The following is a 27365-nucleotide window of genomic DNA, read 5'->3' on the forward strand; positions in this document are numbered from 1 at the left end:
TTTGCAACAAGATGGTTGCAACTGGAAACCATTACATTTAGTGAAATAAGCCAGTCCCAAAAAATGATGTCATGTTTTCCCTGCTCTGAGGTAACTAATAGAGTACCTGAATTATAATGTATTGGAGTGAAATAGACATTTTGAGAATTAGTGATTGTTTACAGCCCTCATTTCTTTCATTGAAGGCCAGTTTTTTTTTTTTCATACTATTTGTTGAACTCTTTTACTTAGGGTACAGTTAACTATATGAACATTAAGTGTACTGAAAATAGATCATTGTAAAAATTAAGAGTGGAAATCTGAGAGGGAGAGAGAGGAAGGGTTGCAGCGTGGGTGGGAGGGAAGGTGAGGGGGAAGTGCCACTATGTTCTTAAAACAGTATAAATGCAATATATGAAACTTGTATAACTTAGATAAAATATAAAAAAGTTGATGGACATCTGGTTGATTCCATATGTTTGGTAGTATAAATTTTTCATCTAAACTTTCATATGAAGTTTCCATATAAATTTTCTATGCTATAAATGTAGGAATGCAGGTATTCCTTTTTTAAATAAAAAGCTTTATTTTATTTATTTGAATGGCAGAGCTACAGAGAGAAAGGGAAAGAGAGAGAGAGAGAGAAAGTGAGTGAGAGAAAGAGATCAGTCTTCCATCTGCTGGTTCATTTCCCTAATGGCTGCAATGGCCAAGGCTGCGCCAGACTGAAACCAGGATCCAGGAACTATTCTGGGTCTCTTACATGGGTGCAGAGTCCCAAGCCCTTGTGCCATCTTCTTCTGCTTTCCCAGGCATATTATCAGGGAGCTGGATCAGAAGTGGAGGAGCTAGGACTTTTTTTCAGTGCTCATATAGAATGATACCATTGTATGGTGCAGTTTGACCCATCATGCCACAACACTGGCTCCTGAAATATAGGATGTTGATTTCCCCAATTATTAATGTATAATAAGAGTCTATTTCTCCTTTTAGATTTAATAATGTTTGCTTTATGCAGTTGGGACCCCCAGCATTTAATTGCATATATGTTTACAGTAATTCTTTCCTTTTGTTGAGTTAATCCCTTCATCACTACATAGTAAAAAAATGCTCAACATCACTAATCACCAGGGAAATGCAAATGAAAGCCACAATGACATATCACTCATTCTACTCAGATTAGCCATCATCGAAAATACAGACGAGAAGTTCTGGCAAGGATATGGAGACAGGGAAACTCTTGTATACTTTCAGTGGTGATATAAATTAGAACAGTCACTGTGGAAAGGACAAGCCAGTTTCCTCAAAAACTAGAAAGAAAGCTACAATATGATCCATTTATCCCACTACTGTGTGTTTATCCAAGGGGAGTTAATTCTGTCAGAGAGACATCTGCACTCCCATGTTTGTTGCAGCACTATTCATAATTACTAATAAATGTAAACAACCAAGTTTGAATCAACTGATAAAGAAAATGTGGTACATGTATATAATGGAATACTATTCAACCATAAAAAGATGAAATTTTGTCATTTACAATAACATGGATGTCATGTTAAACAAAGTATGTCAAGTACAGAAGAAGTACTGCATTATCTCACCCACATTTTGAATTAAAAAATTGAATTCATAGAATTCGAATATAATGGTGGCTAAGAGAAGCTGGGAAAAGTAAGGGATAGGGGAGGATGAGATAAAGTTGATTAACATATTCTAAGTTATTATTAGATAGAAATAAGAAGTTCTATTGCACAGAGGAATGACGATAGGCAATTATGATGTACTATTTATTTCCGTAAGAAAGAGCTACAAGATAGAATTTGTCTATTGCATAGAAGGGTGAATATAGGTAATGATAAAGTATGAATAGTTCTCTAATAAATAGTAGGTTAAGCCTCTGCCTGTGGTGCTGGCATCCCATACGGGTACTGGTTCATGTCCCAGCTGCTCCTCTTCCAATGCAGCTCTCTGCTTATGGCCTGGGAAAGCAATGGAAGATGGCCCAAGTGCTAGGGCCCCCGTACCTGTGTGGGAGACCCAGAAGAAGCTCCTGGATCCTGGCTTTGGATTGGCCATTTAGGAAGTGAACCAGCAGATGGAAGATCTTTCTGTCACTCCCTCTCTCTGTAGCTCTACCTCTCAAATAAATAAATCTTTAAAAAAAGACAGGATTCTGAATATTTTTACTATAAATAAATATTAATTTTTGAGGATATGGGTATGTTTCCCATGATTTTGCATTACACAATGTATACATGTATTGAAATAGTACACAGTATTCCACAAATTAGTACAATTCTTACATCAGTTAAAAACAAAAAAAATGTTAAAAAAAGAATCAGTTCTGTTTGGGATAGACTCATAGTCAAATAAGAGAGAGAGGCTTGCACACTAATTTATTAACTTGTAAAACAGCCAGAAGTGCTTTGTGAATGCATGGTCTGAAGGTAGCTAGAAGCCATTTGAGACTCCTGCTTCAGATTGAGACAGAGGCATGGATAACTTATTATCATAGAAACACAAAATTTAGATGCTGTATTTTTTCTAAAAAAAAGACACATAATTTTGAATGTTTTCAGCATAAATAAATGATAAATGCTTGAAGAGATAGCTACATTTACCATGATTTGCACATTATAGAACATACACATGTATCAAAACATCACGAAGTTCCTCATAGACCTGGACAATTTTATGTGTCAGTTAAACATAAAAAATTAATCACAGCATAAATCTTTGGACACAATAGAATAAAAGTAGAAATCAGTAAGAAGAGAAACTTTAGAGATCACATGAAATCACATGAAAATTCAGTAACTTTCTCTTGAATCACAACTGGTGAGTCAATGAAGAAGTCAAAAGGAAAATTTTAAAAATTTCTCTAAACAAAAGAAAATGAAGATATGCTAAACCAAATTCTATGGGACATAGCAACAGCAGTACAAAGGGAGATGTTTTAGCAGTAAGTGCATACCTACACAAAAAGAAAAGATTTCAAACAAGCAGCATACTGATTCAACTTAAGAAAGCAAGAACAAATCAAAAGTAGTAGAATGAATTAAAAAACAAAGATTGGTGGCACACATAAACAAAATAGAGACTGAAAAAGCTAACTGGTAAAGAATAGCTGGTGTTTTAATGAGATAAATAAAACTGACAAACCTAGACTAAAAAGTCCACCCCCAAAACTGTTAGAATTGACAAACAAATTCATTAAGGTTGATAGATGACAAATGAACTTACAAATTTTATTGCTTTTTTACATACCAGTTATGAAACCGCTGAGAAAGAAATCAAGAAAGAAATATTGTTCATAATAGCTCTCCAAAATACCTAGGAATAAATATAATCAAGGAAATGAAGGAGCCTTACAATGAAGACTGAAAAATAGTGGCGAAAGAAATTGAAGAGGGGCCGGTGCTGTGGCTCACTAGGCTAATCCTCCGCCTTGCGGCGCCGGCACACCGGGTTCTAGTCCCGGTCGGGGCACCGGATTCTATCCCGGTTGCCCCTCTTCCAGGCCAGCTCTCTGCTGTGGCCCAGGAATGCAGTGGAGGATGGCCCAAGTGCTTAGGCCCTGCACCACATGGGAGACCAGGAGAAGCACCTGGCTCCTGCCATCGGATCAGCGCGGTGCACCGGCCGCAGCGCGCCAGCCACGGCGGCCATTGGAGGGTGAACCAACGGCAAAGGAAGACCTTTCTCTGTCTCTCTCTCTCATCCACTCTGCCTGTCAAAAAAAAAAAAAAAATTGAAGAGGACACAAAATTAGCTCAAAGTGGATTGAAGACTTAAACGTTACGAAACTACTAGAAAAAAACAGAGGGAAAGCATGTCAGGACATTGTTCCTGGCAAAGAAGTTTTAGATAGGAATCCAAAAGCATACACAACAAAAGCAAAAATTGACAAAATGGGATTATATTGCACTGAAAAGTTTCTGTACAGCAAAGGAAACAGTCAACAATGTGAAGAGAAAACCAGCATAATGAGAGAAAATACATATTTGCAAATTCTTCAACCATGGAAGAATTAATTTCTAGATTATAGAAGGGACTCAAACAACTCAAAAGTGAATAAATAACCTACTTTAAAAATAGGCATATAGGCAGGCGCCGCAGCTCACTAGGCTAATCCTCCGCCTGTGGTGCCAGCACCCCAGGTTCTAGTCCCGGTTGCAGCGCCGGATTTTGTCCTGGTTGCTCCTCTTCCAGTCCAGCTCTCTGCTGTGGCCCAGGAAGGCAGTGGATGATGGCCCACGTCCTTGGGCCCTGCACCCGCATGGGAGACCAGGAGGAAGCACCTGGCTTCTAGCTTCTGATCAGCGCAGCACGCCAGCTGCAATGTGCCGGCCGTATTGGCAACTTAGGGGGTGAACCAATGGAAAAACGAAGACCTTTCTCTCTCTCTCTCTCTCTCTCTCACTAACTCTGCCTGCCAAAAAAAATAGGTATATGACCTGAATAGAATTCCTCTAGTTAAATGGCCAACAAGTTATATGAAAAAATGTGCAACATCACTAATCTTCAGAGAGATGCAAATCAAAATCACAATGAGATAGCGCCTTACCCAGGTTAGAATGGCTATTATCAAAAAGACAAAAACTAAGAAAAACTGGTTGTTGGTGAGGATTCAGAAAAAGGGGAACTCTCCTACATGATTGGTGACGATGTAAATTAGTAAAGACATTATGGAAAATTGTATGAAGTTTTCTCAAAAACTAGAAAGGCATCTGTTGCATGATTCTTCTATCCCTCAACTGGTTGTATACTCAAAGTAATTGAACTCAGCCTGCCAAAGAAATATCTGTAGTCACATGATGATTGCAGCACTGTCCTTAATAGCCAAGGATCAACCTGTGTCCATTGATTGATAAACAGGTAAAGAAAAGGTCTTATATAAACACAATAGGATGCTATTCATTCATAAGGATGAATGTAACCCTGTTATTTGCAGCAATGTGGATGGAACAGAAGGACATTGTCTGGGACTTTGACAAGTGCTTCTCAGACCCTTTCTCTCTTCTTTCTCCTCCAGGGCTTCAAGAATTCCTGGTCTTTTCTTCCTGTTTCATCTCAGTAACAGTATTCTGGAGTGGAATGGATCCTGATTACTGTTCTACCTAACATTTAATATAAATTATGACACTGAGACAAACTTAAATGTTTTGTCCAAAGCACGAAACATCTATTTTCGTAGCCAGAGATGGAATTCAGGTCTTCTGACACAAGGTTATATGAACAACCCAAGCAAGATATTTTTGATCACAATCTCTAGGAAATTTTTATGGTCCCTGTTATGCATATAGTTCTCTTAAAAGTTATTTTCATAACTATAGTTCGTTATATACCATGTTGTCCACATGAACCTGCTGTCTTGGTCATAATTTGTTGAATGGGAGGGGGGCAGCTGGTTTAAGAACAGTCCATGTGTGGCCATCATGGTGCAGGAGGTTAAACTGTCACCTGTGACACTGGCATCTCATATCTAAGCATGAGCTTGAGTATAAGCTACTCCACTTTCAATCCAGCTCCCTGTTAATTCTTGTGGGAAGGAAGCAGAATATGGCCCAAGGGCTTGAACCCCTGCCACCCATGTGGGAGACCCAGATGGGGTTCTAGCCTTCTGGCTTCAGCCTGACTGTTGTAGCCATTTGGGAGTGAACCAGTTGATGGATGATTCTCTCTGCCTTTATCAATCAATCAATCAATTAATAAGTCTATGTTAAAAAAAAAAACAGTCCATGAATAAGGTTCCCAGTGGCCCAGGAGGGGCTCATAGGCTAGGTTGTTCAACTAGTCAGGCCAGTTAGAACCTTGACTTTGGCAGTGGCCCACATGGCTTTGCAGTTAGGGCAGGCACTGAAATATGGAGAACAGTCAATAACCAGAGAACCAAGGTGGTAGATTTTCATGTTAGTAGAAGGTTTTGGAAAATAGAAGTCACGGGGCAGAGGAAACAAGAGTAGAGAACACTTAAGACCAAGGGCAATGCAGGCAGGAGAACTGAGAATGAAAATAGTTGGTGGGCCAGGTAGTAGAAAGTAATGGAAACTCCTAGCTCATCAGGTGTCAGTGGAAGATATTTTGAGAAATACATTATCTTCTGCGGGATCTCTCAGTTCTTCCTTGAATTGTCTATGCTGCCTTTCTTGTGTTTTCTACGCCTTGGGCTGTCTTACAACTGACCTTCATCCACCAGGGGATCTTTGAGTCTCTCTTGTGATATAAAACAGTCTAATGTACCAGACTCAAATTTTTTTTTTATCACACCATTCTGCTTCTCTGAGAAAACACTCTCCTAAACAAAGATATTAGTGTAATTGCAAGTAATTTTTCTCCTAAAATGACACATTTTGGTGGTCATGTGGGTAACCATGAGTTAGTTATACACTTATGATTTGTACACTTTGCAGAATGCATGTCTAATTTAAACAAAATTTTTAAAAAGTGATGCAATAAATTATATTTATTTTAATGTGTTAGAAGATGAGGGATCACAAAACCCACAGACAGCTGAGGACTGGTTCCCAGGGAATCATTTCCTCCTTTCTGTATACATTCATCCCTCTCCAAATCTGTGAACGTTCATGCTGCTTGGGGACCCTTCTATGAAATTAAGGTCTTGATCAATATTTATCCACATGACTGTTTTTGTAGTTAAGTTAATATGTAGCTGTTCTGGTAAATGCACGATGCTTCTTTGCACCATGTCACAAACTTGACTTGGGACTGAACATGCAAGGCATGAGAAGACAATCTGAGACAACAAATTAATTTGGTTAAGAAGGGGAGTCTACAGAACTTTTTTAGCAGTCTGGCTGGGTCAAGACTGGATGAGAGGGTCGGTGCTTTGGTGCAGCCAGTTAACGCCCTGGCCTGAAATGCCAGCATTCCATATGGGCGCCAGTTCTAGTCCCAGCTGCTTCACTTCCAATCCAGCTCTCTGCAGTGGCCTGGGATAGCAGTAGAAGATGGCCCAAGTCCTTGGGCCCCTGCACTCACGTAGGAGACCCAGAAGAAGCTCCTGGCTCCTGGCTTCAGATCAGCGCAGCTCTGGCCATCGCGGCCAATTGGGGAGTGAACCATCGGATGGAAGACCTCTCTCTCTCTCTCTCTTTCTCTGCCTCTCCTCTCTCTTTGTAACTCTGAATTTCAAATAAGTAAATAAATCTTTAAAAAATGTTGGATGAGGACTGAGGCCCACAGATAGTTCACTTAGAGGAAAGACAAGAGTGGGATCAGGTTGAGTTGATTGGAAAATAGAAGGTACATACGGTCTTCTGAAGGGGTTGATGATGGGGGATGTAGATTGGGGATGGGTATTAGCAGAAACCTAGGGCTTACCAGTGATGGAGAGGCTCACTGGCTTACTGTTCTTGATGCCAAAGCCATTGTTAGCTGTGCAGTAGTAGTTGCCGGAATGTTCTGTTGTCGCAGAGAAACTGAAGGATGCTCCTCCTCCAGAGGTGGTTAGGCTTCTCTCCAGGGAGACATCCTTGTGAAAAAACTGGTACTGGATGGGGAGAGAGCCTCTCCAGGCTTCACAGTGGAGTGTCACCAAGTCTCCCTCCAGGGCCTGGCCCTCAGCCGTGCTGAGAGTGAGGACAGGGAAAGACACAGGGACTAAAGGAGAGAAAAAATTAGTCAACAGTTGCTTCTGCCTCTTCCTGTCAATTTTAATCCATGGCAGTGAAATGCCTGTCTCTGATCTCCACCAGCCCATTGGGCATCCCAGCAACCTTGCAGACTCTCCACAGCTGTCTTATACTCCAGGCTGGTTTTTCCAGTCTGTTTCTTTCCCATCATACTTTTAGTTTCTTCTTGCTTATTGGCTTCACTCTTAGGTGAGTTGCTTCTCTTTTGCAGAGATGATAACTTCAGGTAGAGAAGCCTCTTATCTCCCTCCTATCGGACATAGACCCTCACCCCCACCAGCTCCTTACTTCTTTCCTCTGCCTTGTGACCAAGGAAGAGCTGTTGCTTGTGTGAAGCGAAATAACAGAGAGAGATTATCTAAAGATGAAATTTATTTGGCAACAGAATGGCATCACAATGGGAATACACAAGCCATAGTGCCCTTGGAGGTAGAAGCATGAGGCGGTTTTTTATAAAAGGCAGAATGAGAAGGTTTACATAAGATATTTTGAAATAATAAACCTTGGCTATTAATGGTCAGTAACAAGGGTGTTGTCAGTCAAAGGTCAAACACACAGTCGGGCGGACGTCTTTGCACAAGTATTTTTTTGTGCAAGATTGTGGTTCTGGCAGGCTTTTGTGAATTGTTCTTATCACCAGGCACATATGCATAAGATCCTCTCCTTCATAATTTCCTGGATTTACCTATTTATTTATTTATTTCTGGTGAGGGCTTTTGAAATAAAATACTCCATTTTGATGGACAACTTTCCCAGTTTCCTGACCAAGGTGGTGTCTTTCCTGTCTCCTGACCCTGCACCCACCCATTTCTGTCTTGGGTGTAAATTCTCTGCCTCTCTTGGCTTCTTCCAAACACCACTTGGATGTGTTTAATGTTCTCTATATTAGAAAGCAATAAAACAACACAAAAGCAATCTTGGCATTTAATGTCCCCCACAGTCTCTTTCTCCTCTTTTCTGTGGACACCTTTATGGAAGAAGTGGTTTACAATTACTGTCTTTACTTCTTTACCACACACTAGTTTTTAGCTTGTTGCAACCTAGTTTTTATCCCAATCAGTCTACTAAAGTTGATTTTTCATATTTATGAATATGATAATGATGATACTTATAAACAGTATAGTGCTTTTTATCTGTGTGCCTGGTGTGTAGGTATATTTATTATACATAGTTTATAACTATATGTATGCAGAAACTAATTTAATGATCAAAGCAATTCCATGAGGTGGGTACTATTTTTGTCTCTATTTTACAGGTGAGGAAACTGGAGTCCAAGGAGATGGAGTCATGACACTAGTCAGCGATGGGGCAATGCTCAAAGTCTGTTCTGAGTCTAGCCTGTGCTCTTCTGCTAAAGAGCTCTCTGTGGCTTAAACTCAGTGCATGTGACTCATTTCTGATCAACCATCTTCCCTCAGCTCTGTCATAACTGAATTACTCTACATTTTTAAAAAAAGATTTACTTAAAAGGAGAGAGAGAGAGAGAGAGGGAGAGAGAGAGAAAGAGAGAGAGAGAGATTTCGATCTTGTATCCACTGGTTCACTCCCCAAATGGCTTCAATAGTCAAAGTTGGACTAGGTAGAAGCCAGGAGCTTGGAACTCCATCCAGGTCTCCCAGGTGGATGCAGGAGCCCAAGCACTTGAGTCATTTTCTGCTGCTCTCCCAGCCACATTAGCAGGGAGCTGGATCAAAAGTAGAGCAGTTGGGACTCCAACCAGCACCCATTTGTGATGCTGTTGGCATTGCAGGTGGCAGTTAACACGTTCCAGCACAGTGCCGGCCCCTACAGTTTGCTCAATGCACTTTCTTCCCTTGGTTTCAGTGGTTCACACTCCCTTAGTGCCTCTGCTGTCAGTCACAGTACTTCTCAGGGTCCTTTCTCCTCATCTGGGACCAGCTTGAGGGTTCCATCTGACTAGATATTCTCTTCATGGGCCCTCCCTTCAACGTCTGGCTGCTCCCCAAGTTAGCTGTCTTATGATTCCATCTTAACCCTATGGCTGTAATGATCATCCCCGGCATGCAGACCCTTTAGGGACCACAGATCACCATTTAAATGAAGCCCAATGCTTCACCATATCTTCTAAGGCTGCCCTGGCCCTGCCTCCTTCCTCACCTTGCATCTCCTAGCCCTTCACTCAATGCTACTGTCAGTAGGAACTGACCTTCTTCCAGTTCCTTGAACTTTCTAACTTCCTTCTCCCAACACATCCCTGTTCTCCTCAGATGCTCTTACTCATCCTCAGTCTCAAGTCACACGTGAACTCTCCTGAGAAATCTCCCCCCATCCCCCAACTCAGATTGATGCCTTCCCATTTGCTCCTGCATCCACCAGGGACTTTTATTGCTTGGGTTGGTGTTTTCTCTATCACTCATCTGTATCTGCCTCTAGGTCCTCACAGACAGGGCAATGTTAGTTTAGTCTGCTATGTCCTTGGACAGTCTGGTATGCAGAGTATATACAAGCATTATGTGCCAGGTGAACAGATCAGCCGTCATACAGAACTTTGTACATCCCTGACAGCACTGTCACTGTCTCTGACTTCCTTGGACCTTGGGATGTACAGAGCACCCTGTCTGTTTCCTCCATCTGAGATCTCCCTCCAAGGTTCCCTGATCCTTTCCTTTATAATCCTGTACATAATGTTGTGGAACAGAGTGGATTCTGGCTTATCTGCAGCTGAGTCCATTGTATTATGGGAGAGGAAACTCAGATTCCAGGCTTAGCCAAGACTGGATTCTGCCAGAGTACAGGCCCAAATTACACTGTCTCCCTGAAATCAGGCCTGAAATTTGGCCATGCAAGGATGGTGCAAAACTGAGATTCAAGGCATAACAGAAACTGCCTTAACAGCTATCTGACAACTACCGTAATAGCTGTGAAGGTATTAAGCCAAGCAAGCAGAGGTGAATCTGTCTTCTGATCTGCTTCCAGTCCATCCCCTGTCTGGGACCCCCTCCCATCACTGCCCAATCAGCTCTTAAAGTACCTGAGCAAGAGGGAAACCTTAGGTATGGGCTGGCTGTCCATTGCTGACATTGATCAATGTCAGATATGAAAGGGATAAGAGGCACCTCTGTGTCCCAGGGAACTGATTTTGTGTAGCTACTGAAAACAATTTAATGAATAAAAATCATGTGTCTGGAGAGAAAGACAAAGATATTTGACTCCTCAGGAGTTAGAGGTCAGGAGGGAGAAAGCTACTGTGAGATAGCCTGGGTGGGATGACCCTGGGCTGCACAAGGAGCAAGGCTTAAAGAGGCAGAGAGGTGCTTCTGTGAGCTGGAGAGTGAGGAGGACCCTGGCTTGGCTGGGGCCAGAAGCAGAGGAGTCTGGAAGGAGAGCATATTTCTGATGGAGTTGGTAAGAGAGAGACCAGGGCCAGGGATGGGTGAGCAGCAGGTACCCAGGGCTTACCTGTGATGGAGAGGCTCACTGCCTGGCTGCTCTTGTTCTTCAAGCCATTGTTAGCTATGCAGTAGTAGTTCCCAGAATGCTCTGCGGTCAAAGAGAAGCTGACAGACCGTTTCCATGAAGTGACTTCTATCTTCTTCAGAAATACATTTTCACGAAAAATCTGGTACAGGATCGGCAAAGAACCTCTCTGGGCTTCACAGCGAAAGATCACTGTGTCTCCCTCAACAATCCGGGACTTCACAGTGCTGAGGGTCAGGACAGGCTGAGACACTGGGACTGAGGGAGAGAAAATTAGTCAGCATTCACTTCTGCCACTTACTGCAGTCTGTGGCCAGAGCAAAAGCACGGTCTGCAGCCTCTACCAGCCTCAGAGCAGCCCGGCAACCTCCCAGGCTTTTCACATTGGCTCTGTCCCGGTCTCTGTGCTGGATTTTCCATTCTATTCCTTTCCCATCAGACTTCCAGCCCCTGCTCTCCTGGCTCCCCTTGCTATGTGATTACTTCCTGTTTTAAGAGATGATGTCTTCAGGGAAGAAGTCCCTTTTCCTGCTTTCACCTGTACTACTCCTCTGCTTGCATCCTTCCCACTGCCCTGGGACCACAGAAGAGCTGCCCCTCCTGTGCATGTCATTCTGCATCTCCTCAGTCCCTTTGGTTCAGTTGGCCTCAGGGCTCTGCCCTTGACCCCCTTTCCCATCTGGAGTCTTCCAGGTCCTCTGCTGTACTTCCACCCACCCTGCACCCAGACTGACCTCTATTTACAGGTGAGAAGACCAAGTCAAGAAGAGGCCCTAGGAGAATGGCTGTGGATGGAGTTCCTAGCTTGTGGGGAACACACAACCTGTCCCTGACTGATTCTAGTGGCCAGGTTAGCTCACTTCATTAGCTCACTTCTGACGGAGAGTGGCCTCTTCTTGCTGGTTGGGGCCCCAGGCCATTGTGTAGGCACAAGAGTCCTTCCCAGAGTACTGTGGGGACAGAGAGATGGAGGGATGATCCTCCTCTGTCCTCAGGATTTCAGCCTCATGATAAAATGGAGAGAGGACAGGGAGTGAGCCTCCCTCGATTAAGTGTATCTCTAGTGCATTTTCCACAGCATCCTAGTCCCCAGGAGGCTTGAGGATGATGAAAGGAAATGTCCTGGGGGCTGGAAAGAGACCACAGAATGTCCAGGGAGGGTCCCTGCACTTTTTTAAATCAAGGAGCCTTGTAGTCTTGAGGTTAGCACTCTACTTGTTCTGGCTTTATTTTCAAGGGTCATTCATTTAAACTGAGAAGTTGTATGCTAAACCACTGGACATTTCTTTAACGTCTATTTCTAAGCGTTTCCAAAAGCTCCCATTGTCTACAGCCTTTTATATCCCCAACTCCTTCTGTTCAAATCTCAGACTAACCTACTGGTAGGTTATTCAGAGCTTTGAGTTATGGATAACCGTCTAAACCTCTGCCAGGTGTGGTCTTCACTGAGAGTCCCTATATGCATTTTGAGAGCCCATTCCTCAGGTGACAGCTAGCAGGACGCACCTCTTACATTGATGGTTATGGGAATGCTGGTATAGGAGCGACGACTGTTGCTGGCTATACAGAAGTACTCTCCAGCATCGCTGTTTGCCACCTCGTGGATCTTGAATTCTGCTTCTTGGGAATCCTGAATTTTTGTTCTCTTACTTCTCTTGTTGAGTAGCTTATACCAGGACACTGTGATGGGCCCTGGGACCCCCTCTACCGAGCAGATGAGCACCAACTCTTGCCCTTCAAACACTGACTCTGCGGTTGGGACAGTGCGTATTTGAATGTTGGGAGCAGCTCCTAAATGAATAAAAATGACACATGAGAGCCCTGGCAGTGGAGTGCTATTGGGTGGAGAACAGTTACAGGAAAGAAAGAGCTAAATTTGCTGTTCTTATGTGGGAAGTTGGCCAGAAGTGGAGTTAGGCTTGGGAAGAGGGAGGAAGAGGGGAGAGAGCATGCTCCCACCTGCTTAGAGAGAACCTCTGCTTCCAGTGGTCTTGTGGAGAGTTTGGGAAAAGAAACAGAGGTAACTCTGTCTACCTCCTCTCATATTTACCTGTACATCCCAAAGAACAGACCAGAGGTTGGGGAAAATGGTGAGGGTGCCAAGGGGTCAGGGAGACTTTGCATCAAAGATGACCGTCCAGTGGCTTCAGTGACCACAAGCTAACTTGACAATGAACCATTGGCACATGCAGTATACTTGCTTTTGAGAGAGCACTTCTCAACCCCTCTGTGTGTCAGTTAGCTGGTCAAAGGATGTGGAACCAGGACAGTGCTTCTGAGCAGGAAAATCTGAGATATAAATGTCCCACATCTCAGATGGGTGTGGTTTTACACAATGATGTTGGCTTAAGGTGGTGCCTTTTTGAGTTATCCTGAGGTCTTGAAGAACAATAGAAGATAACTAAGAAGGGGAGAAAGGTTGGGAGTTTGGGTTCCATTAATTTTGTCGGGGGGAAGTTTATGTTGTAACTGATGGGTAATACCCTCTCCATCTTCTCTGAATTGTCCTTACTTGAACCAGTGCCCCAAGAAATACCTGTTACTTGCATCTGCGGAGAAAATCAGTAACATTTAGACAGTTAAGAAAAAAAAGTCAGAATAGTTCTGTTTGCTCGCCTTCTGCCTAAGAATGAGGGTAACTTTAAGGGAGAGGCTATCACTTTTCACTCTCTCTTTACTTAGTAAAGTGTGTGTCCCAGGCTATGTGTCCTTTCCCAATGCTCAACCATATTTCCCATGTAACAGACCAAATTTAATCTGGATAGCATTTGACTATCGGTTAGCAGTTACACTTGAGAACCTACACAAGTTTAGAAATGTAGGAAAAACTGACAGTGGTTGCAAGATCACCCCTGGTGGCATCGGGTTGGAATGGTTTGTGCTCCAAGCTTCTGTCTTTTGGTTTTCCTGTTCTTTAGCTCTTTGCATCAAGCTTCTAGTATTCTGAGAGTCTGTCTTTAAGGCTGAACAAGGTCTATTCAAAGCAGCCAGAGGGCTCTGCCATGCCCACAGCTTATACCTGCAGGCTCAGCAGAAAAAAAAATTATGGTGTCAGGGAAGAGAGCCTTCAGAGAGAAAACCAAGAGTTGTATCTAATGGCATTGGAAGGCAAAACAAACCTCTGTCTCTTTTCTTGGACTTTACTAGTTCCAAGCTCTTCTTAAGGGTCTTCAAGAGTTGGGGTCTCGTCTTTCATACAGTTCCCTTTCCTACACACATGAGAACCACTTTCTACGTGGACCAGTGGCCCAAACTGATGTGCAGCTCTGTCCATCTCTCAGCTCCATGCCTGGGAAAATCTTAGAACCCACAGATACTCACTTTGCACTTGAATTCGGGATCTCGTGCTCTCTTTCCAAATGAGGGAACTCATTGTGCCTGCCTTGCACCAGTAGGACCCCGAATCTTCAATCCACATGGCAGGAATCTGGAGCTCCGGAGAGTCACGCCAGTCTGTTTCCAGGGTCTGGCTGTCTCTGAAGAAACGGAACTGGAGCTGGACATGCGACTTCTGTGGAGGGAGCTGGGTCTTACAGGTCAGGGTCACTGGGCTCCCATCAATGGGCTGGAAGGAGCTGGCTGCCAGCACAGGACGTGGAAACAACTCTAGAGAGAGGGATCACAACAGCCTCAGAGCAGTGAGGCTTGGAACTGCTCTGGAGGAAACCGCAATTCACTCTCAACACATGCAAGCAGAAAATGTGGAAGCAAGCAAAACGGATGTCATTTTTGATTCCTAACACTCCTCACTGACAAGCACTAGTGTGCTTGCTCTGTCCATTTTGAGAATGGGCCCTGACATTCAGTGGTATTCCAATCCATCCTTTTCCTCTTCAACAATCCACCCTTTTCTTCTTCAACAACCCCAGGGACCCTCTTTTTGACTGATCCATTTCCCACTAACATGAAGGCTTTACCTAGAACTTGGATTTTGATTGCGTTGGAGGAAACAGCACAACAAGTTTGCTTATGTCCGGTACACTGATAGTCACCGTTGTCCTTCAGACTTGCATGACGAATGTGGAACTCCGGACTTTCATCAAGCCGTTCTAGGTGCTGATTATTCTTCTTAATGGTCTTTGTAGTCATTGCTACTTCTGCCTTTGATTTGCACCTCAGGACCACGGAGTCCCCTTCAAAAATAGCAAGTGGAGCCTGCAGAATCAGTGGAGCTATAGGAAACACAAGATGAGTTATTTGGTTCATTTCATTGTTTCCCTTTCATTTTAATTATCATCCTCATTGGATTTCATAGGAAAAGGGACCCCAAGAGAGGATTATTAAAAGGGACCTGGGGAAAGGATCATTATTATTATTCTTTTGCTGATTGTAAAATAAACACATGAACTTTCAAAAAAGTTGAAAGGTAGACATGCAAACAAAATCACCCATCACCTCAACACTCACCTTTAGCATTTTTTTTTTTCAAATTTCTTTCACCTATTCTTGTAGGTGAGAATTTGTATATTTTCTTATTATGGAATAAAGTAATATTTACATATTTGATAATCTGTCTTTGGCTTGCCATGCTATGAACCCTTTCCTACGTCATTATTGAATGTGATTTTCAATGGTCACAAAATTTTCCTTCAATGACACTAATGTCATTTACTTCATGAGTCATCTATTCCTAAACCTTAGGGGCCCTCCATTTTGGGGGTAATGTCTATGATTGTTTGCTTAGAGGGAAATTGTTAGATTGAAGAGCACAGGCCTATTTTTCACTCCTTGTTGCTATGCTGCTTTCTTGTTCACAAATCAAAGAGCATTGTATCTAGGACAACACAGCTGTAACTTCAAAACAGCAGCTTTAGGACTAAAAAGGAAAATTGGTCTCTGTCTCTTTTTTATCTATCTTTAACTAACTATCATTTATCTAGATCTTTAATGTGAAAAATCTTCATGCTACTTATTGTTTCAAGTAAATAATATGACTCAAAACTACACATAGAACCAGGAACAATTCATATAGATAACTTCTTAAGTTTCCTCTTATCTAGCAGGCTGTGAAAAAAGACAGATTCTCATGTCTCACCCATCAGATTTTGATCCAATAGCTTCATATCTACTTGATTAAAAAGCTGCATAGCTTTTGACTCAGATCAAACTTTTAAGAGTCCCAGATTGAGTAAAATTGTGTTTGTATGGTTCATCCATAACCTTTAGCTGTTATGCATGACAATTATTGTCTTCTGGATACATGACTTGGGGTCACTGGTTCAGTGAGTTTTTAACCCATTATCTTGCATTTTCTTAATTTTTGTAGAATCTAACCACAGTGTGGGATAAAAGTTGTTTACTCACAAGTTGTCTGACAACTAGAAAGGGAAAATGGATTGATACAGCTTCCAAAGTTCTCCTCTCAGGTCTTGCTCACCTTTAGAGAAGATCAGGTGCACAGAGTCACTTGAAGCTGAGCCCTTCGCCTGGCATCTGTAGTCTCCAGACTCATGGACCAGGAAGGTGTTTCCTGGGATCTCCCTTGACATCTCAGCACCAAATCGCTTATGGTACCATACTGTTTTCCGGGGTGAATAGGGGTGAAATCCATTGCAAGTCAGATTCACTGTCTCCCCTTCAAAGTTGACTGTCCACGGAGGATGGAGGGAAACAAAAGGTTTTGGCGTAGTTGCTGTGGAGAAGAGAAAGACTGAGTATGAGGTGGAAGGATCTGTGGTTCTGGCTGCAGGCATCAGTGCAAGACGGACTGGAGAAGGCCTCAGAAGGCCCCTGGGAAGGCTGTGTGTCATCCAGGAATGCTTGGTTCCTCCAGGGGAGAGTGAATGACTGCTCAGGGGATGGCAATGAACAAAATGATTTCAAAAGGGCAAAACCAGCAGGATCCTTTGTCAAATGCCAATGGTTGGTTTTCCCATTGCACAAGTAGATCCTACAGAAAATGACCCTTGCCTCCCATTTTATCATGCTCATAATGTCCTAAGAATTCTCAAAGGTGCTGTTAAGATCACAATTTTGCTCTTTCTCTGAAATATTAAATTACATTATCATAAGAATTTTGTCCTGAGAGAAGCTTGAGAGATCAATTTCTCTGACATCTTCAATTTTTCAGATGAGGATTCAAATACCTAGAAAAATCTCATCACAGCTAATTGTGGCAGGGCAAGGAATGGACAACTCACTCACAGGAATCCAGAAATGACGTAGACATGGGCACAGCTGGAGCAGCTGGTTTAGAATGAGAGGAGGGGTTTCAGAGAATTCCTGCTGTTCGTGGGTCCAAAACATTTTCTGACCCAAAATAATGGCATTATGAGTTAGAACTAAGAAACTGTGTGATACAGATGGCTTTTCTTCCTTATCAATCTCCCTTTTGTGCATTTATTTCTTGTTAAGGGCACACATGTTGGATGTTCTTCTGGGCCCACACATTTCCTGGAGGATTTTACTCCTAACCCTACAGAAGGTGCAATATTCCTGCTGGCGTGCATCTCCACAGTGGGGTGTTTTTAGAGGAGTTTTCCTGGCTCGCTGTTTGGAATGGACCCTATCCTGAGTCCTACACATTTACCATGGAGTTGAAGATGTCTTGCTGGGGTAAGAGGGGTCCATTTGCAGTATGAGTAAATGCAGGGCCTGGCAAAGGCCATGAGCTGCTTGTGCACACACCACCTTGATTAAGGAAGGTCAGAGGGAAATCATGAGGTTATCCTGGCCCTTGGGTGATGCCAAGAGACATTTTCGCATGTCTGCTGGCCTTGGCAAGAAAACAAGAGACATTAGAGATTCCCAGGCAGCTAAGGCAAATGTTGCCCATGTATTAGGAAAACACTCTTCTCCAGAGATATTGAAGGCAAAAAAAGGGAGAACTCACCAAACTGTCCACGAATAGAAGCTGGAAGAAAAAAAAAGACCAGACATGAACAAGGAGCAAGGTAATGGCCACTCTTTCCCCTCATCCATTTACTACTTATTTCATTAAAAATTCATTTAAAATAATTTAATAGTTATTTCCTATCCATATATACTCAGGCATTACACCTTGACTTCTAAAATGAATGAAAAATGATATCTGCTTGCAAGAAGTTGACTGGCAGGATCGGTGTTGTGGTATAGTGTGTTTCTATATCTGAGTGCTGGTCTGAGTCCTGGCTGCTCTGCTTTATATCCAGTTCCCTGCTAATGTGCTTGGGAAAGCAGTAGAAGATGGCCCAGGTCTTAGGGTCCCTGAACCCATGTGGGAGACCCAGAAGAAGCGCCTGGCTCCTGGCTTTAGTTGGGCCCAGCTCTGCTTGTTTGGCCATTGGGGAGTGACCAGCAGGTGGAAGACCTCTCTCTATCTATCTCTATCATCTCTATCTCTATCTCTATCTCTATCTCTATCTCTATCTCTATCTCTTTCTCTGCTTCTGCATCTCTGTAACTCTACCTTTCAAATAAATAAATAAATCTTCTAAAAAAACAAGTGGTGGAGTGTCCAAAAGGTATGGGGCAGTGGGGGAAATAATATTAATAAGGAATGCAGGGGCTGGTGCTGTGGTGCAGTGGGTTAAAGCCCTGGCCTGCAGTGCCAGTATCCCATATGGATGCTGGTTCGAGTCCCAGATACTCCACTTCGGATCCAGATCCCTGCTAATGTGCCCGGGAAAGCAACGGAGGACGGCCCAAGTCCTTGGGCCCCTGCACCCACTTGGGAGACCTGGAGGAGGCTCCTGGCTTCAGATTGGCTCAGCTCCAGCCCTTGCGGCCAGTTGGGGAGTAAATCAGTGGATGGAAGACTGCTCTCTGTCTCTACCTCTCTGTAACTCTGTCTTTCAAATAAATCTTTAAAAAAATAAGGAATGCAGGGCTCAAGTAAGTAGTGCTGATTTTATTTTGAAAGCCATTGGGAACCTTGGAAAGGTTTCAAGCAAGAGCATGACAAGGTTGAAATCTGGACCTTAGATGGAGTAGTCTGGCAGTGGGCAAACTTCAGTGGGACAAAATGTGAAGGGAGAGACTGGGTTAGAAGGCAGGACAAGAAGGAATGTTGATACATAGTTTTCTTTCGTGTGTTGATCTAAAATTAGTTTTTAAAGATTTATTTTATTTATTTGAAAGACAGAGTTACAGAGAGAGGTACAAACAGAGAGAGAGGTCTTCCATCTGCTGGTTCACTCCCCAGATGGACACAACTGCGCCGATCCAGAGCCAGGAGCTTCTTCCGGGTCTCCCATGCAGGTGCAGGGGCCCAAGGACTTGGACCATCTTCTAATGCCATCCCAGGCCATAGCAGAGAGCTGCATGGGAAGAGGAGCAGCCAGGACTAGAACCAGCACTTGTATGGGATGCCGGTGCTTCAGGCCAGGGCTTTAACCCGCTGCACCACAGTGCCAGCCCCTCTAAAATTAATTTTTAACTTGTTTATCTTATCTGCTTGGGTATTGTTTTCTCTCTAGAATGCAAGCCCTGTAAGAGCAAAGATTTCTCTTCTGTCCATTGTATATCCTGAAGGACTTAGATCAGTACCTAGCAGGGGTGAGACAGATGAGAGAGAGAAAGAGAGAGAGAGAGAGAGAGAGAGAGAGAGAGAGAGAGAGAGAGAGAGAAAGAGAGAGATCCCATCTACTACTTCACTCCTGAAATGACTGCAACAGCCAGGGCTGGGCCCAGCCAAAGCCAGGATCCAGGAACTCCATCGAGCTCTCCCATGTGGGTGTCGGAGTCTCAAGTACTTGAGCTGCCACTTGCTGCCTCCCAGGGTGTACATTAGCAGGAGACTAACTGGAGGTGAAGGTGAGAGAGACTTGAATCCAGGCATTCTGATAAGGGACATGAGAATCCCAAATAGTATTTTAACCACTGTGCTAAATGTCAGTTCCCCGTGAGTATATATTAAATATTAATTTGCTGAATAATGAACTAAAGAATTAGGTTGGCAACGGTAAAGAGAGAAGGATACAGGTTTGAGAAATGGGTAGTGAGAGAGAAGAGGTAAAATTGGCAGGATTATACATTGAGGAGATATTCCAGAAGAGGGACAGATTTGGCTGATTCCTTCAATAAAAATGTTTAGAACGCCAACCACAGACCAGGGCAAGGCAATGAAACTCCAGCAATGAGTGAGAAACACATTGTCCCTGTTCATGTATGGCTGGTGGAAGAGTTATCTAAACCTAAGTGGTTCTTTATTTCTGAGAACCATGGATTATTTTCCATTACCTAAATATCTTGGTCACCATGACTTTTGTATTATTTTAAAATCAGCTAATATCTTTCTGAGTGATTTCTATGTGGTATGCACTATGTACACTGTTTTATGAAATTTTAATAATCTTGTGAGGTAGGTACTATATCATAATTATAAAAATCAGCAAATTATTTAAATAGGTGATAAGTGACAGGATGGGGTTTTGATTCCAGATCCTTTTTGACCCCAAAGTACACAACCCTGGCTATTTCCCTATCCTGTGCTTCTATGTTGCTGCCTCACTGGGATGCACTTCCTATCTCTGGAAAAATAGTTCATGCACCTTCCAGTGTGGGGTCTTTTCGTCTTATATCATGCCCTGTTCCACCCCTCCCCCCTCATCTTTTGGGTTTTACAAAGTGTTTGTGTGTTTTATATAAGATACTTTTCAACTTACAATGTGGTTACCTCCTCATAAACTCACTTCAATTTGAAAATATTGTTGAAAGGCATTTAATAAACCTAACTTACAGAACTTTATACTTTAGGCTAGGCTAGCTTGAATGTGCTCAGAAAATTTACATTAGCTTACAACTGGGCAAAATCATCTAGTCCAAAGTCTCTTATAAAAAATCATGTGGTAGTTAATATACTACAATAAACGTATAAGAATGAAACTGACATCTTATGATTGATTGTTGTTTTAGCTCATGTCTATACTACTGTGAAAGAGTGGTCTTTCTACTTTTTACTTGTTGGATTTTATGGTTAGTGATGTGGTAAATCCTGTGATTATAAAGTAAATTGAAATTATGTTTTTGCAAAAATTAAAGAAAAACAAATAAAGGAAGGAGGGGGCTTGAGGGAGGGAGAGACATGGAAGGAGAGAAATATGGTTCTCTTATAATTAAATCTATGAAATAAATGAAATCTGTTCTCTTATATATATATATTAATATTTATTTTCATTTATTTGAAAGGTAAAATTAGAGAGAGAGAGAGAGAGAGAGAAAGATTGAAAGAGAAATATTTTGTCCACTGGTTCACTCCTCAAATATCAAATGGCTGCAACAGCTGGGCCTGGACCAGGCTGCAGCCAGGAGCCAGGAGCTTCTTCCTGGTCTCCCACATGGATGCAGGGCTCCAAGCACTTGGCCATCCTCCACTGCTTTCCCAGACACTTTAGCAGGGAGCTGGATCAGAAGTGGAGTGGCCAGGTCTCAAACCAGTGCCCCAGTGGGATGTCGGCCTCGTCAGGTGGTGGCTTAGCCCGCTATGCCACAACTTCAGCCCCCTCTCTTACATTAACAAAAAATGAGACATAAAAAAATCAGGGTCTCTGGGGGTGGGGCCCTTCACTAGTGCTTTTTTAAAAAATATTTATTTTATTTATTTGAAAAGCAGAGTGAAAGAGAGGGAAATAAAGAGACAGAACAATCCTGCCTCTGCTCCCCATATAGTTGCAACAGCTGGGACTGGGCCAGGCCAAAGCCAGAGGCTTTGGTAATACATGCATCCAGGTTTCCCATGTGGATGGCAGGGACTCAAGTATTTGGGCCAACATCCATTGCTTTCCCAGGCCGATTAGCAGAGAGCTGAATTGGAAGTGGAGATGCTGGGACTTGAATCAGTGCTCCAATATGGGATGCCAGCGTTGACTATCTTGTATAATATATTGAAGCCAGGACAGAATGCACAAACACAAGAACAAAAACTTTCTGACAACACAGTATGATATAGAGTATTTGGTTGATTCCCCTGGTGACTGAGTGAATGACTGGGAGCCACGGTTCACTACCACTACCCAGCATCATGACAGAGCACCGCACAGGAAAATATCAAACTTAAACATTTGGAAGACAGTTTCTACTGAATAGGTATCACTTCAACACCACTGTAAGTTGAAAAGTGATCTGTCAAGCCATTGTAAGTTGGATGCTGTCTGTAGTTCATGACCTGCCTGCACCGTGCTTTAGTACCTTTGCCTGAACGATTATTTAACTGGGATCTTGTTACATAGCTGTTTTGTATACATTGGTTCTATATCATGTGCTATATACCATGAGTTTGCTGAGCACAGAGATCATGTCTCCCGTGTATTACCAACATCGTCAGCAACTGGCACAGAATTGTGCACAGATATTACTAAACAACATTTGCTGAACAAATTAACATTGAATTTTAATATGTAAACCTTGATAAAAATCAACCAATTAGTGTACACCCAGGCGCAATAGGAATGTCATCTTCCTTGCCTGCCTCCCCCTCGGTATCTGCCCCCTCCCATGCTCTTAATGTCCCAGTCAGGACTGTGGCTTGCATTTGTGCGCAGAAGGAGGCATATCTCATGTTAGAAACCCTGCTCTCTTATGCCCAAGGCAAGGATCTGGCTTCGCCATACAAGAAATAAATTACTCTCTTTTGCAAAGAGGAGAGAAAGCTCTTCACTGAAAAAGACAACACAAATAAGCAAACTTAACACAATTACTGGACTTCATGAAGTATTTGCTGTAGAAAAATAAATGAAACCTTGATTGTGGTCACTATGGTTTCATTCTCAGATAAGGGGGAGGTTTTTTCCCACTTGTGACCACTTTCTTTAGCCTCAAGAGAGGAAGCTCTGAGCAGTACAGTAAAGCCTGAAAATCCATTCTGTTCATGTGGGAAAGATTCCCCAGCAGGGGCTGGACCCCAAGAAGGGGCCAGATACAGGGTGGGGGCGGGCTCCTCGGCCTCACCCAGTGCCCACGTGGGGCCGTCCACTCACCCAGGACCAGCAGTATCGCCCACAGCAGCATGAAGACCTGGACAGCCCAGGCCTGAGAGCAGCCGAGGTGCCTTCTCGGGACTCCTTGCAGTCAGTACATGGTTCACAGCAGCCTCGGGGGGCACAGCTGAGCACTGCTCTTTTGAAAGTGCATCATGCAATAGTGAATCAGAAAGAAGGAAGTAGGAGTTCCTGTCTTCAGCTACTAATCATAGTTTCCTGCTCTGTAATCAAAGTGAGAAATAAATGTTAGGGTTTTTAACCCTTGACTCCGCGCTTTTGCTTATAGGAAATTACCTTTAGGAAACTCCGTACTGATAGATCGATAGCATTTTTATTGTGGCATCGTTCACTATTGTCTACACACTGGAAGCTACATAAGAGACTGTGAATATAAGACTGTTCAAGAGTATTCTGATTCAGCTGTGCAACTACAAGCATTGAAGTTACTAAGAATGAGGTAAACCTGCATATTCCAAGAGGTAAGACACCTGGATTCATGTGAAGAGCAAAAAGTGAGGTCTTGATTGGTATTTGTAATATTAGTCTATTGTGGTAGATGCAAAAACCAAAGGAATAAACTCGTACATGTATGTTAACTACTGTACCTTTTTTCCCCCTGGAAAGTACATACACCAGTAATGGTTATATTTGAGGAACTGTAGGTGTGAAGGAGCTGTCTCAATTCACTGTCTCTATGCTGTCTGATTTTAAAATAATCCCATGTGAATGTAATAGATTTACCTTTTATTAAAAAGAGATTTATTTATTTTATTTGAAACACAGAGTTACACACACACATACACACACACACAGAGGTCTTCCATCTGCTGGTTCACTCTCCAAATGGCTGCAATGGTTGGGACTGCACCAGGCTGAAGCCAGGAGCCAGGAACTTCTTCCAGGTCTCCCACACAGGTGTAGGCCTAAGTGCTTGGGCCATCTTTTGCTGATTTTCCCAGACTCGTTAGCAGGGAGCTAGATTAGAAGTACAGCAGTCACGACTCGAACCAGCACACATTAAAATGCTGGCTCTGTGGGCAGCAGGTTAACCTGCTGTGCCCCAGTGCCGGCCCGACCTTTATATATATGTTTATATATATTTTTGTTTAAGGAATAAAACTTCACATATTTAATATACACAGATTTGGGAGCATGATGATTCTTGCCCCCATCTCCCTCCTACCCACACTCTCACCTTTCTTCCTCCTCCCTCTTCTTTTCCCTAAATTTACAGTAAATGTTGAGTTTCCATTCTTGCATACCGGTCAACAAAAGTCCCTGAGACATTAGCTGCTGAGAGGTGTGCCAATTTCTTCTTCCAAATAATTTTTCCCATTCTTTCTCTCTGGGCTATATCTTGGCCTGCCTAAGGAGGCATTTAATCTCATATCTATAAATGCACATCACCTTAAGTATATTATGTCCCATCTGACCTACTACATGCCAAGACAAGAAAAGCATACACAAATAAATAAAGATTGATCTGTCTCAGTCCAGCAGGAGGGCCTCAAAGGGGATACAGACTCCCTACATGCATTTGGAGCTAAAACAAATAGTATTGCTATGAACATTCTTGTCTATGGCTCCTGGTGCCTGTGTGTGCATGTTTCTGTTTTGGGGTGGAATTCCTGGCTCATGGGGTATGCATATACAGTATTTAGTTTAGAAATTATTACTAAATTGCTTTTTAAAGTGATTGTGCCTGTTTGTATCCAATCAACCAAACTCTGAGAGTTCTCGTTGCTCTAGAATCCATGCTGGTGTTGGTATTGTGATCTTGTAAATTTTAGGTACTCTTCTAGGATTCTGTGGTTTTCATTTTCATGTCCTGGTGAATTATGAGATTTAGACCTTTACATATCCAATTGGTGATCTAGATACCCTGTCTATGTCAAATTCTGTCTAAATCTTTCCCCATTTTTCTATTGGTTTTTAGTTTTCCTCTCTCTAGTTTGTAGCTCATTTAAACTCTGGGTATAGGTGCTTTGGTGCATATGGACATATTGCACTTTTTGTTCACTGATGGTGCCTTTTGATGAATAACCATTCTAACTTCAATATGGTCCAATTCATCAACTTTTCCTTTTATGGTTAATTTTTCATTCCTTCTAGGAAATTTTGTCTACTTGAAGATAATAAAAATATCCTCCTAGGTTATCATTGAGAAACTTTATTTTACTATTCATTTTATACCCTTAATATAACTGCAATTAAATTTGCTTATACCATGTATGAATGCTTATATTGACTTTTTAAAAAAAGATTTATTTATTTACTTGAAAGGCAGAATTACAGAGAGGCAGAGGCAGAGGCAGAAAGAGAGAGAGAGAGAGAGAGAGAGAGAGAGAAAGTCTTCCATCTGCTGGTTCACCTCCCAAATGGCTGCAAAGGCCAGAGCTGGGCCAATCTGAAGCCATGAGCCCGGAGCCTCTTCAGGAGCCTTTTGGGGAGTGAATCAGCGGATGCAAGATCTCCCTCTCTCTCTTTCTACCTCTTCTCCTCTCTCTGTAACTCTACCTTTCAAATAAGAACTCTTAAAAAATTTAAGATGATTTTTTTCAGTCTTATTGAAAATTATCTTAATATTCTTAATTAAAGATAAATCTGATTTTGTCATGAAATACATAACTACTATCATATGAAGGAATGATGCTTCTATTCTTAATTTTTGTGTGATCTTGGGCCATTTAAGTAAATCTGCAATTATCCATTCTTTGAAAATTAGAAAGATTTGACTGTAGAACTATCTTGTGCTAATGGTTTTTTAAATTGAATATTTTCTTTAAAACTGTCTCAATTTCTACTATGACAATTTATCTGTTTATATTTTAGATAAGAATCCCAAGAAAATACTGTTTCTTATTTTCTGGCATTTGTTTGTTTATTTCAAAAGAATCAGCTCTTGAATTTAATTATCAGGTATTTTCCCTAACTTATACATTTCTCTTTTCTTAAGTATTTCTCTCTCTCTCTTTCTCTTAAATTAAAAGTTTATCTATTTTCATTTTTCTTATTTTATTTAAATATTCAAGGCTAAGAACTTTCAAGTGCTTTAGGAATGTTCTTACATTCAGATACAAAGCCTTTTCATGATAATATGCTGCAGTGAGTTGACAACTTCAGTTTTGATTTATTCTAACAGGAAATTTAAAAAAATTTAAAAATATAGATAGTGGATTTTTCTTTTTCTATTTTTTGCTATTAGTAATGACATTTTATTATTCACTGCATTTTAATACATGAAGGTGATGTGTATACTTTCTGGAACTTACTACATTCTGGAATTTATTGAAATTTCTTTGTTACCTAATAAGGTCTTTTTTGGGTATTTCATGAGCCTTTCAAAAGCAAAGAAGCTACATTCTTTATCATTAAGATAGAGAGTTTAACACATTCATTGTAACCAGCCTATCAAATGTGCTATATAGGTCTTCTATATTCTCATATAAAACAATTATTGTTGATTTATAAATTGCAGTACTATGATCTGAGATACAGATATATATTAATCAACATTTTTTCAGAGTTTACTCTAAAATTTTATAGTGCATAATTTTTTGGCCTGGTCTAATTTTTTTTTTCTTAAGCTGAATTAGAATCGTTTGACATTATATCATGATTTGTGTTCTTTTTGTTTGCCTCCTACATTTCTATCATCTTTTTTTATTATCCTTTTGGTTGCTTTGTTTTGAAAATATTTTTTACATATAATAATATATGGTTGGGCTTTGTTTTTAGATCACAAATATCTTTCTTTTACAGAATTATTTTTCATATTTACATATTCATAAGACAAATATTATTGGTCATATACATGTTGAAATATCACACCACACTCTCTCTCTCTATATATATATATGTATATATATATATAATTATTAGGTGTCAACTTAAATATTTTAAAAATAAAGAGAAAAATATCCATAAAAATCAATTATTATTGGTCTTAACACTGGCATATCATTTCATGTTATCAAACTATCATTTTAAATGATTTACTTTCTTTTAATTCTTTTCTGTTTTTCTAAAGTGTAGGTTGCATTGATTGTATTTGAAAAGATGATAGCTTGCAGTTAATTATTTTATTGGTTAATTCTATAATGCTAGTATCTTTATAGCTGTTTTCGTTGATTTGATAATATATATTTATTTCCTGCTAAACAAAGAAAAATGCCAGATTACTTTTCCCCATATTCTGCATATGTTGATTTTTATTACTAATAATGTAACTTCTATTATTTTCAGTGTTTATAACTTTTACAGTATGTTCCATAACCATAATTTTTATACCTGCTTGGTTTTAGTGCTATGTTTAAATGGATTTAATATTTATCACAAGTTTTAACTCAAGTTTTATCTGAAGGCATTGAAGTCACTGCATTCTCGCATGTTAGAG

The 27365-nt window shown here is 41.4% G+C and overlaps 1 protein-coding gene across 1 annotated transcript in view; it reads right to left on the reverse strand.

The window, feature by feature from the left end:
* The window catches only part of FCRL5 (Fc receptor like 5), a 63609-nt gene extending 40612 nt beyond the window's left edge, over positions 1 to 22997 (reverse strand). The window contains exons 1-8 of the mRNA XM_062190158.1: positions 22967 to 22997; positions 17905 to 17925; positions 16450 to 16704; positions 14990 to 15244; positions 14394 to 14678; positions 12579 to 12863; positions 11055 to 11330; positions 7324 to 7602 (exon numbers count right to left, since the gene is read on the reverse strand). Coding sequence (XP_062046142.1) covers positions 7324 to 7602; positions 11055 to 11330; positions 12579 to 12863; positions 14394 to 14678; positions 14990 to 15244; positions 16450 to 16704; positions 17905 to 17925; positions 22967 to 22997 — 1687 coding nt within the window. The remainder of the gene's footprint in view (positions 1 to 7323; positions 7603 to 11054; positions 11331 to 12578; positions 12864 to 14393; positions 14679 to 14989; positions 15245 to 16449; positions 16705 to 17904; positions 17926 to 22966) is intronic.
* Between the last annotated feature and the right edge of the window lie 4368 nt (positions 22998 to 27365).

This window comes from Lepus europaeus, chromosome 5, assembly GCF_033115175.1.
Source record: "Lepus europaeus isolate LE1 chromosome 5, mLepTim1.pri, whole genome shotgun sequence".
NCBI lineage: Eukaryota > Metazoa > Chordata > Mammalia > Lagomorpha > Leporidae > Lepus > Lepus europaeus.